The following is a 12,507-nucleotide window of genomic DNA, read 5'->3' on the forward strand; positions in this document are numbered from 1 at the left end:
GGGGCGGGGGGCGGGGAGGGCCACCCTGCTGCTGGCTGGGGGAACCTGCTCCCCAGATGTGCACAGATGTGCACAGCCCCACCACTGTGCCCGACTCACCTGAGCCAAACCCCAGCTCTACCCAAGCCACCCCATGCCAGATCCTGTCTCTGTCCTGCTCAGTGCCCCAGCTGGTGCTGACCCTCCTTCGTCTCCCCTCCCCATTTCCCAGGCTCGCCGGTGGTCCTCAAGCTGATGCTGAAGGAGCAGACGGAGCGGCGGGCTTTCCTGCGGGAGTATTGCATCGCCCTGTGCCTCTCCAGCCACGCCGCCTGCCTGCGCGCCCTGCCCATCGCCTTCGAGAGCGCCACACACTTCGCCTTCGGGCAGGAGCTCGCTCCCGCCGGGGACCTGTGTGCCCTCCTCAACCCGGGGGTGCGTGCTGCCCCAGACCCCTGCGGGAGAGGGGCAGGGGCCAGGAGGGGTGGGAGGATGGAGGAGAAGGTGCCAGGACAGCTTTGCAGCTGGTGCAGAGACGCTGTGTGCAGGGAGAGCCTTTGCAGCGGGTGCAGTGACACCGTGCACGGGAGGAGATCCTTTGCAGTGAGGTACTTGCTCGTGCTGTGCATGCGGAGACCCTTTGCAGTGCGGGCATGTGGCTACAGGCAGCTGTGGGGCAAAGCACAGGTTGGCGGTGCTGGGCAGGGGTCTGCGTGCTTGCAGCAGCCCCTTTGGGGAGGGGGCCGTGCGGCGGGCGACAGTACCACCCTCCCTGCAGGAGGGCCTGGCGGAGGAGCTGGTGAAGCGCTGCGCATCCCAGCTGGCTGAGGCGCTGGACTTCATGCACAGCCGTGCCCTGGTGCACCGGGACGTCAAGCTGGACAACGTCCTGCTCTTCGACCGCGAGTGCCGGCGGGTGAAGCTGGGCGACTTCGGGCTCACCCGTGTGCAGGGCTCGGCAGTGGGTGCCATGTCTGGCACCCTACCCTACTCCCCGCCGGAGCTCTGCCTGCTCCAGGTCTCTGACACGCTGGAGCTGGACTCCAGCTTGGACGTCTGGGCCTTCGCCGTCCTGCTTTTCTGCCTCTGCACCGGCTGCTTCCCCTGGGCCGTGGCCACCAGCTCCGACCCCCAGTTCGAGGACTTCAGCGCCTGGCAGGGTGGCGCGGCGGGGCGGGGGATGCCTGCGTCCTGGCGAGGCTTCGGCTCTGGGGCACTGGAGATGCTCCGGCGCTTGCTGACGCTGGACCCTGACCGCCGGAGCCCGGCCATCGAGGTGCAGAAATACCTGTCCCTGCCCTGGGTGATGGCTCCCAGCACTGGGGAGCTGGCACCTAGCAGCTCCCGGTCCCCCCTTACCAGCGGCATGGGGGAGAGCCCGGGGGGCACCAGGGGATGGGGTGCTGCTAGTGGGGGAGGCGGGGTTACCATGCCACCCGCTAACGCGCTGGCCTCATGCCGGTAGCCACCGCCTCACCTCCATTCCGGGGCTGGTACCGCGGTTCTGGGCTCTCTGTCCGATGCCCGAGGCTTGCGGGGCTGGAAATCGGCTGCAAGGATGGGAAGGAGAAGCGATGCCTTGGGCAGCACCTGGAAACCCCAGCCCTGCTACTGGACGCCTGGCACCTTGCAAATCGATGTCACTCGGTGGTGGTGACAACAGTCCACCCGAGCAACCATTGCACAGCTCTGAGATGCACGAGGGAAACCCAGGGCAGAAGCAGCCCGTGGGATGACAGAGAGAAACAGGAGGAGAGCAATTGTTGTGGTTTAACCTCAGTCGGCAACCGAGCACCACGCAGCCGCTCGCTCACTCCGCCTCCCCGCTGGGAGAGAATTGGAAATTGGAAGAGCACAAGTGAGAAAAACTCGTGGGTTGAGATAAAAACAGTTCAATAATTGAAATAAAATGATAATAACTGTAGTAATAATAATAATAATAATAATACACAAAGAAAGTGATGCACAGTACAATTGCTCCCCACCCGCCGACCGATGCCAGTCCCCGAGCAGCGGCCCCCCCGGCCAGCTTTCCCCAGTTTATGTACTGAGCATGACGTCACATGGTATGGAATGTCCCTTTGGCCAGTTTGGCTGTGCCCCCTCCCAGCTTCTTGTGCACCTCCAGCCTGCTCAGTCGGTGGAGCACGGGAAACTGACTGAGAAGTGACTAGTGTCATCCGTGTGTTATCAACATCATTGTTCTCCTAAATCCAAAACACAGCACTGTACCAGCTACTAGGAAGGAAATTAACTCTGTCCCTGCCGAAACCAGGACAGCAATTAATTAGAAATTAAACCTCTTAAGGCCGATGCAGGACCTTGGCAGAGACAGACGGTGAGGAACCCAGAAACATGTCTGACCTTGACCTCCCTACTTGCACCTTAGGGATGAGGAGGTTGTCACGGGCTGCCGTTAATTAGGGAAGATGCTAAACAGCCTCCTGGGGGTTAACCGCTGTAATTAGGGAGAGACGCTAAACAGCCTCCTGGGGGTTAAGGACCTGGGGAAACAAGTGTAAGCCCTCAAGGCATGCAGCTGAGCTGGGGAGTGATGGGGCTGGGAGGAGCTGCCAGGTGGATCTCTCTAGGACTTGAGTTAAAAGTGGACAAACCTGGATCCAGCTCTGTCTGAGCCATGCAACGGGGCAGGGTGATTTGCACCATTAAGGGCTGGATGTGGGTCGGCTGATAGTGCAAAAGAGTAAAGAGACGCAGCGAGAGCGCAAATTGGGATGGCTCTGGGTGTGCAGGAGGGGACACACAAGAAAATCAGCTTCAACGGCTGCAAATATTCTCCATCTCCAGCAGGGGAGGGACTGGACGGGCTCTGGAGGGGAATTTGTAGGGTGAGCTCACCATTTGGAGGTTGGACAAACACCTGCCTGGGCTCAACCAGCCGTCCAGTCCCTGCCGGCTTTCCCACCGGGGCTGCTGGCAGCCGGGGGGGGAGAGCAGGGGGGTCCCGCAAGCTTTGACACTTAACCTTGGTGCCACACCACGCGCGGGCAGGGCTCTGCCTGCCTGCTGGGGAGCACCGTCCTGGGGCTCTCCTCCACCCCTTTGAGCAGTCTGCACCTCTGTTTTGGGACACGGGGCTCCTGGAGCCTCTGCCTGTGGCCCTCCACGCTCTGCCTGGGGAGCCCGTGCCCACCCCTCCCCGGGGACCCCCAACCATCGGCAGAGGATCCATCTCCTGCACCACCAACCCTGGTGCAAAGTGGAAGGGGGGGGGGAAATTAGCTGAGACGCTGAAGCTTAATAAAATTGTTGCTTTGCTTTTGTTGTTGTTGTTGTGTGGTGTTTTCCCAAGAACCTGCTGCTTGAGCCCTAAAGAGCGCTTTTTCTCCTCCTCCGCATAGGCAGGCTCTGAGCAAAGGGGGTCCAGCCCTGCCACACCTCAGTGGGGCTGGGAAGTCTCTGGAGAGGAGAGGGCACACGGGCAGCTGCGAGGCACGCCGAATTGCCGGCTTCGGCACCGCGGAGACTTTTCCTTTGTAGCTGCCCCCCCCTGAATTGCAGCCTGGGGATGCTCGACCCGGGGGTGGCGATGCCGGGCTGGAGGGTGGTCCCTGTAGCTGGGGGGTGGAAGCCCCCCCCCATCCTGGAGGAATTGTCTCACAGCTGGGGTCCTGCAGCCTGTTGCTGAATTTCTCCCAAGCCGCACGGTTTTCCAGGCGAGAAAAACCTCCCCAGCACAGCACCGGCGTGCATGCCGTGGACCCTCCTGCAAAGGCAATAATGCTCCGTGGAAAATGCATTGGGTACCGCTTGCAACAAGCAGCTCATCAACAAGTTTGCAGCACAGGTTGAGAGATAGATAGATATAGATATAGGTATAGATATAGATATAGATATAGATATATACACACACGGCTCTAGCCCTCACTCAAGCTAGCGTCAAGTGGCTGGGGAGAGCTGGGCCGGTAAAGCCGTACAGGGTGGTCCAGAGATGCTGCTGGCTGAATAGGAAAGGGGGCATCGCGCGAGGGACAGCCAAGCCCCCGGATCATTTAAAGGACGGTCTCAGGGACGTTATGGGGGGGTGAAACCTTGCAACAGCCACCTGTTATCGGCTGTGAAGCAGTGCAGCTGGACCTGCAACGGAAAAAAACATCGGCTGCATCCATGGGGCCAGGATGGGAGAAACCTCCTGGTCTGAGTCCACCAATCTCGTCTCCAGGGTGCCGGGAAGGAGAAATCCCTTGGGGGGTCTCAAGATATGCAGGATCTGTCTACTCCGTAAGGGGCAAACCCTCCCATCTCCAGCCCCCAGCGTGACGGTGAGGGGGGACCATGGGGGGGGGGGGAGAAATTGAAAAAACCCACGGCCCGGCGTGCGCGGGAGAGTGGTCCCTGTAGCTGGGGGGTGGAAGCCCCCCCCCATCCTGGAGGAATTGTCTCACAGCTGGGGTCCTGCAGCCTGTTGCTGAATTTCTCCCAAGCCGCACGGTTTTCCAGGCGAGAAAAACCTCCCCAGCACAGCACCGGCGTGCATGCCGTGGACCCTCCTGCAAAGGCAATAATGCTCCGTGGAAAATGCATATTGGGTACCTTGCAACAAGCAGCTCATGAACAAGTTTGCAGCACAGGTTGAGAGATAGATATAGATATAGATATAGGTATAGATATAGATATAGATATAGATATATACACACACGGCTCTAGCCCTCACTCAAGCTAGCGTCAAGTGGCTGGGGAGAGCTGGGCCGGTAAAGCCGTACAGGGTGGTCCAGAGATGCTGCTGGCTGAATAGGAAAGGGGGCATCGCGCGAGGGACAGCCAAGCCCCCGGATCATTTAAAGGACGGTCTCAGGGACGTTATGGGGGGGTGAAACCTTGCAACAGCCACCTGTTATCGGCTGTGAAGCAGTGCAGCTGGACCTGCAACGGAAAAAAACATCGGCTGCATCCATGGGGCCAGGATGGGAGAAACCTCCTGGTCTGAGTCCACCAATCTCGTCTCCAGGGTGCCGGGAAGGAGAAATCCCTTGGGGGGTCTCAAGATATGCAGGATCTGTCTACTCCGTAAGGGGCAAACCCTCCCATCTCCAGCCCCCAGCGTGACGGTGAGGGGGGACCATGGGGGGGGGGGGATGCACTGCAAAAACCCTGGGCCAGTGGCTGGCAGAACGGTTTACTGAGAGATCCAGAAATAATGTGTATGGGCACGTAGCCCGTCAAATCTTTTGCATCTGGGCGTATCCAGCAGATGCACCAAAAGCAAACCCCAAGAGCGCTGTTGAGGGGGTGGCCCCCAAACCCAGCTGAAGCATCATCACAGCACCCCCACCTTCCTGGTGGTCCAGATCTGTCGGCATCGCCGCCAGGGAGCCCTCCTGGGGACTGCTCAAAACCCAGCGAGAAACAGTCAAAGCTGCTTTTTGGCTTCTTTGGGGGGTTTTTTGTTTGTTTCTTTGTTTGGGTTTTTTTTTTAAACTTTGCTTTTCTGAGAAACAGAAATTACTTGCAAGGTTTGCCATTGTGGGCAGATCCATTTTTTTAACACCCAGAATTTATTCAGTGATATAAAACATAGGTTACTATCAGGGCCAGTGATTTAATCTCATTTCTCTTCATTATTTTTGATTAATTGGTATTTCTCCTCAGCTGTATCCTTCCTCAAATGACGATGTAAGTGGCAGAGAAAAAAACAGCATAAAGCTTCCTAAAAGCCGGAGATTTTTCTTGAGGTTCACAGCAGGTTACTGCAAAATCCTAAAATTATGTTAAGGATCTGGCAGTTCAGGATTTTAGGATCACTTTACGGGAAATGACTACTTGTTGCATTGAAACCGATCCTGCTTTGACAGTCGCGCTAGTAGTTTTCAGATTCTGAAAAGCTCCTTTCAACTCAGCTGTGAGCCCACCCTGAACTTAAAGTGACGCACCTGCATATCCTCAGCGACCATCGGGAATGGATTTTATTTTTCTTTTTACAATGTAAATATTTATTAAAATATTCATCACAATATTTAATATTATTTTTTAACCACTCAAGGGCTGTTGGATGAAGGCAGTGTCCTTTCACCCTGTTTCCCTCCAAGAAAGGCACTCCAAAGAGTGCTCAGAAAAGGACATGCTTCGCTGCTAAGCACCCCCGACCTTTGCAGTAATTCTGTTTAGTAAAGTCGTAAACTGCAAAGGCCGGTGCGTTCCCCCCACAGCTGCGCCCTCCACCGTGTACACTTGCCTTCTTTCCACCTCTATGCAAGACCTCTATCCATAACCGGCACTTGACAAGCTTTCTTCTGGTTCAGACCTGGCTGATTCCTGCTCCCCTTGGCTGCCTTTCCTTGGGAAGGGCTGTGGGACCTTTTGGGGGTGCACAGCTCCCACCTCCACCCCTCCTTGGGGCAACCTCATCCAGCACATGCGCTTTTCTGGGCTCCGCTCTCCATGATGTAAGGGGGGGGGGGGGGGTGCAAGAGGAAATCTCCCTGGGGTGTGGGAGGAGAGTGGAGCAGCCCCCTAAATCTGCCATTGCAGCTCCATGCCCAACGCAGGGGGGTCAAACCTTGTTTGAAGCCCTCCACAACAGCTCGAGTGCAGTTATCCTCTTATTTTTCTTTTCAAAGCAGAAAAGAAACATCTCCGCAGCCAATAGCGATATGCAGATGTGCAAGGGACCAGTTTCTACATAAATGTAGAGAACTAGTCCATCTCTAGTCGGCCGAAGTGTTCTCGCTGGGTGTCTGGGCTCCTCACCCCCAGAGTGGAGAAGGCAAACAGCCGGGGACACTCCCAGGGCTTAATCCCAATTATTGCGCGCTCATTCGATGACTTCTAGCGGAGGGATGGGACTGACACCCCCCCCCCCCCCCCCAAATAGAGAGTAAAGAGAGAGAAAAATGTCCAGACAATGTGGCTGTTTGAGCATGGTGAAGTGCTCCGTCAAGCCCTGACATGCACCAGCAGCGGACGGGGTCAGCTCCGTCAAGCCCTAACGCGCACCAGCAGCGGCCGGGGTCAAAGGACCATGCCCGTCCTCTGACCAGCCCTCACTCAGGTTTTCCACTGGGGAGGAAAAAGCTCATTAATGCCCCTCCTCTCCTCCTCTGCCGAAATAAGTGGACTGAGGGCTTTCTGTCCTTCAAAGGAAAATTATAGACTGGAAAAACCTTTGGTTGCTTACAGACCTGCTTTTAGCCTGTCCAGGATCAGAGGCTCAAACACGTAGCAGTGAAAGCTCCTGTTAAAAGCAATCAAAAATCCTTGTATCGCCTTGCGTGCAGATGCAACAGAACAATGCCGGTTTAACAAAGCAGTCACTGCACTCATCCCACATGGCTGAGCTCGTCCCTTCCCATCTCCGCACTGAAGGAACCGGGGCCGTGCACTTGGCACACCCCTTAGCAGAGCGATCTGAGGACGGTCCTTGCAGGAGCTGTACCGGCTGGTTAGAAAAAGAGAGCACTTCAGCAACAGATCACGGTTTAGCCTGGTCAACCATTCGGCATGTTACAGCTGTTGCGTGAATACTTTTGTCATTTTCTAGGTGTTGCACATATTGCTCCATTTCTTTCTCGAATATTCTGCTCTGCAGAAGCTAGCACGGAGCTGCATGAGGATGTCTCTGCTGTTTTTTTTTCCCCTCCTCTAACGCCACAGAGAGCAGACGTGAAGCCAACTTTATTATCAAGTGCATTGGCATTGATGATGTCTGACGGAAAGAACTGACCACAAAATTTTACAAAAATGATTCTTGAATCTCTAGATGAGTCTGGAAAGCTGGCAGACGCTCTTAGTACTGTAAGTTTATCGTTTTCCCAGTTCTACTTAAAGAGATGGAGCCCTTGCTGGGGCCAGAGCCCTTTTGCCGCCAGCCCAAGAAACCCCGGCTCATGATGTGCCTTCCATCGTGCTTGCCCCCCTTGACTTCTTCCTCCAAAAGAAGCCATCGCCTTGCAAAAAGGCTGACGCTGTTCCGCAGCCGCGGCAGATTCACCTGAGCTGAGGTGAGAGCACTCGGTGGGAGGTGCTCTCCGACCAAGCAGCCCATCCTTGGAGCTACAGAAAGGCCACCTCTGAGCCTCAAGGCCATTTTCCTCCGAGTCACATCAGATGTGCCCTGTTGCAGCACCCACAAAGGATTTATCAAGGCACGTAAAGGAGTTTTCCACTGATCCCCTCTCGCTGTGGCCACCTCTTCCCACAGTGACTGTGTTTGTTTCTGCAGCCCTGCTCTGATCAAGCCAGGACCTGCTCAGGCCAAGTTCAGTAGTGGTGTCTCCTTTTGGAAGGTGTGGCTTTCACTAACCCCCAGTGTTAATGTAAGTCACAAAGGGCTTTCACATTGAGTATTTTAACAACCCCCAGTGTTAATGTAAGTCACAAAGGGCATATTCTACCCTTTCTTCAAACTTCTGCCTTCAGCCTTTTTTTTTAGGCTCTGAGTTCTGAGAACACATCAAAAAAAAAAGTGCTGACAAATTTCCCCCGAAAACTGGGGCATCTTCTTCCTCCAAAAAAGAGATGACGCCACTAGTGTGGACTGAAGTAACCAGAAAGGTCATGAATGCTGATTTCTGTACCTTTCCCTTTCTTTCATTGCTGGTGGGTGCCTGGACCCCCAGGTTGCAATGAGACGCATGGGATAGCAGGCTGCACCTTCTGTGCAAATCTCAACGGATGCATTTTTGAACAGGATCCCAGGAGCTCTCAGCACCACCCGCTGCAGTGGATGGTGCTGAGGCGTGTTCTGCTCTGCCGCCCTGCTCCCTAGAGTGTAACTCTTCCATTTTATCAGCTTGGTTGTAGAAGAAGGGAGTAAAAATTCAGGGGAGTCCATCAGCACTGTGAATAACAAACTCTGCCTTGGGTTGTGGGAAGCTGGGGGCTGCCGTATCTCTGGGACTGTGTCGTAATTCGTTGAGAAAAGTCCTGTCGAGGACAACAGTAGAAAGGCTGCCAAGCTGTGCTGAAACCTCATTCCTCTTTTGCAGCTGGGAAGTCTGACTCCTCTTTCTCTGTTCCTCATGAGCATCAGTGTCATAACGTGTTCGAGCTGAATGCACCACGGTCACAAAATTGGATATGCAAAGCTGGCACAGACATCCAGGAATCTGCTCCCGAGAAAGTATTCATAAGCTAAGGGCTGGGTGAGAGAGAGACGGTGACATCAGATCGCCAACAAAACATGTCTCCAAGGCAATCAGCGTGAGGGAGCAGACTGCCCACTGCTTCTTTTGGACCTGCCATAGACGGGGCCGCGAACAGGTTTCCTCTTCCATGCTTGCACGCTCTCCTCCCACCACCTGCCTTCTCCCGCGACAGATTTCTTTCAGGGGATCAACAATTGCTGAGGCGAAAGCGCAGAAGGCCAAGGGAAAAGAGTCCCCTGACTCCTGGAGAACAATAGTACTGCAAACCCATGCTTCTGTGCTAGTCTGACGTTTCGTCCCACAGGTCCTTGTCCAAAACGTGCCACAGGACCTTGTGTGTCTCCGAACTTGTCCTTGCTTCTCTCCTGACTGCTTCCAGGGTCCAGATCCTCTTGGTTGCTAAAAGACAAGGCCAAGGCATGAGGGAAGGGCCAGAGACAGCTGAGTGGGAGGATCACTCTTCTCACTCTGCCTTTGACTCTGGTCCCCGTCTTCCGTCACTGAATTCATAGAATCATAGACTGATTTGGAAGGGATCATCTAGTGCATCCCCCCTGCCGTGGGCAGGGGCATCTTCAACTAGATCAGGTTGCTCAAAGCCCCGTCCAACCTGACCTTGAACGTTTCCAGGGATGGGGCATCCACCACCTCTCTGGGCAACCTGTGCCAGTGTTTCACCACCCTCAGCGTAAAAAATGTCTTCCTTAGATCTAGTCTGAATCCGCCCTCTTTTAGTTGAAAACCATTCCCCCTTGTCCTGTCGCAGCAGGCCCTGCTAAAAAGTCTGCCGCCATCTTTTTTATAAGCCCCCTTGAAGTACTGAAAGGCTGCAAGAAGGTCTCCCAAAAGCCTTCTCTTCTCCAGGCTGAACAACCCCAACTCTCTCAGCCTTCCTCCACTGAAGAGGTGTTCCATCCCCCTGATCATTTTTGTGTCCCTCCTCTGGACCCGCTCCAACACGTCCATGTCTTTCTTATGCTGAGGGCTCCAGAGCTGGACACAGTGCTCCAGGTGGGGTCTCACCAGAGCAGAGCAGAGGGGCAGAATCCCCTCCCTTGACCTGCTGGCCACGCTGCTTTGGATGCAGCCCAGGATACGGTTGGCCTTATGGGCTGCGAGCGCACATTGCTGGCTCATGTCCACTTTTTTTTTTCCTTTCACAATATTTGGAACTGCTTCACACTTGGTGATGCAATGGCCAGGAGGGGGATTCTCTCTGTTGATAATTATGTGAACAGACCTTGTTCTCCTGCAGGAGCACCTTCTGCTTCGGAAGACCGTGATCAGCGTGTGTGCGCAGGAAGGAGAAGAAATTCCTCCTGCACTCATGTGCCCTGGTGCGTATTTGTAGGTGACTCCCACCATGCCCAAGCAGCTCTCCCAAGCAGAAAGACGAAGGCAAGGATGAGTGCAAACTCACTCATCCAGGCAAATCTCCTGTTGCAAAGCCACAATGCGAAGATCGTAAGAGGGCAGTATGTGACACAAAGGGATGTAATTATTGGGTCACATTAGATGTAGGAAAACATAGCTATAGGGATACTGATTCGGCAAAGATTTCTTACTGAGTGTGCCTTTTAACATTAAATTGCTTCTTTTCAATCTGAATTTTAAAGATCATAGAATCATAGAGTCATTAAGGTTGGAAAAGACCTCTAAGATCATCGAGTCCAAACGTCAAATTACCGATGCAAATTACTCTGCATTTTTACACTTAGCAATGTCTACAGTCTCATAAAGCACATCACAAGAACATTTTGTGTGGTCACCTGCTATCCTAGAAGTATCTCTGTCATCTAAATGGACCTGTTTAATGGTTTTGAAAAATAGCCATTTTTCTTAACGGCTCATTGATGCGACAGTTTCTTGGTCGTAAAAGGCTTTCTGTTTGCATTTGTAATGACTGTGGAGCAAAACGCGGCTGACAGAAACCCTCCAGAGAAGGGGAAGACAAGGAGGGGTGGGGGACACTGTTTAAACGAGAAAGGGATGAGGATAACACAGCATGCTGTTGCATTTCTGTGCATGAACTGTGCTGCAGATGTTTGCAGCAGGACAAAAGAAATGACAAGGCATCCTTGGCTGAAGAGAAGTTGCTGCTGCCTACAAAGAGCAGGCGGGTCGCTGTTGTCTTCATAAGAAAGCATAACTTTGCAAATCTTATTTCATCTCAATTATGTGGACGTAGCGCCCTGCGCATGGCAGTGCAATCACTAGATGTCTTCCAGCCTGCTCAGGGCTATTCCCACTGCTCACACCACGAGCCAATAGGCGTTATATATATATTTATTATATATATATTATAGATATATATTATTTATATATATTTCCTCGCACAGCAGGTTGAAACCTTTGGTAAACAATCTAAATAAAAAAAAAAAAAAAAGCTTTGCTTTTAATATGGAGACTCCTGAGATGAAAAGAAGGTCTACTGAAGAAAACAGAGACAGCTTGGTAGGACTGTGTTTGCCAATCCCCAGTGCTGGGCTGCCTGTTGGTGGGGAAGCAGCAAGCACTGATACTCAGGACAAAACCTGAACTCAGAAGGGGATCATTTATTTGGGAACATGACCACATGCCTGCAGCAGCCTTTGAGAAGGGTCTCTCTTTCCTTGCAGAAATCCCACATTGCTGAGAACAAGATTCCCCGTCTCCACGTGTTCGCCAGCGCAACAGCCAAGCCTCCCAAAAAAAAAAATCCAAGAGAGCTGGGGAAAAAAGCTGCAAAAAACAAAAAGCCACAGAACCTGGAGATAAAGGTCTAAAGATGGACCAAGTGACGAGTCTTGCTCTCCTGATGGAGATCTGAGGCTTTTAAACCTTGTCCTGCAGCATCTACTTTTACCATCACTAGATTTTTTTTCTGATGTTGTCCCCATGCCTACAGTTCTTAGGGGGTTTTTTGTTTGTTTGTTTTTAATGCTAGCTCTTACAGACGTTTAAGGCACGCTGCCAACCTCCTCTGATGTCCACTGAAGGCCTGAAAGTGAGGAAGTTTGGTCGGAAGGAGAAATCCACGGTGGGCCCTTTGCTGGCTGCAGGTGCTTCTGGCAGCACAGCTCAGCAGCTGCCGATGAGAGATGGAGACCACCCGACCGAGGTGCAGCAAGGATGTGACCGGTGAGGACGTAGCATGGGGCATGAAGTCATGCTTGCCCCCTCAAAGTCCCTGGGCTCAGCGGTGCCCAGGGTCATAGTGCTCACGCTGCAGCACGAGACCCAGGGGTCTGCAAGAGCAGCTTGGGCACATCAGTGACACAGACAGCGGGATCGAGTGCACCCTCAGCAAGTTTGCAGATGACACCAAGCTGAGTGGTGCGGTCGACACACCAGAGGGGCGGGATGCCATCCAGAGGGACCTGGACAAGCTCCAGAAGTGGGCCCGTGTGAACCTCATGAGGTTCAACAAGGCCAAGTGTAAGGT

The 12,507-nt window shown here is 53.5% G+C and overlaps 1 protein-coding gene across 1 annotated transcript in view; it reads left to right on the top strand.

Annotated features, from left to right (window-relative positions):
- LOC103904107 (serine/threonine-protein kinase SBK1-like) overlaps positions 1-1,444 on the top strand; it is a 2,837-nt gene extending 1,393 nt beyond the window's left edge. The window contains exons 2-3 of the mRNA XM_009285464.1: positions 212-414; positions 758-1,444. Of these exons, the coding sequence (XP_009283739.1) occupies positions 212-414; positions 758-1,444 (890 nt within the window). The remainder of the gene's footprint in view (positions 1-211; positions 415-757) is intronic.
- Positions 1,445-12,507: the final 11,063 nt, after the last annotated feature.

This window comes from Aptenodytes forsteri, unplaced genomic scaffold, assembly GCF_000699145.1.
Source record: "Aptenodytes forsteri isolate BGI_AS27 unplaced genomic scaffold, ASM69914v1 Scaffold472, whole genome shotgun sequence".
Taxonomy (NCBI): Eukaryota; Metazoa; Chordata; class Aves; order Sphenisciformes; family Spheniscidae; genus Aptenodytes; species Aptenodytes forsteri.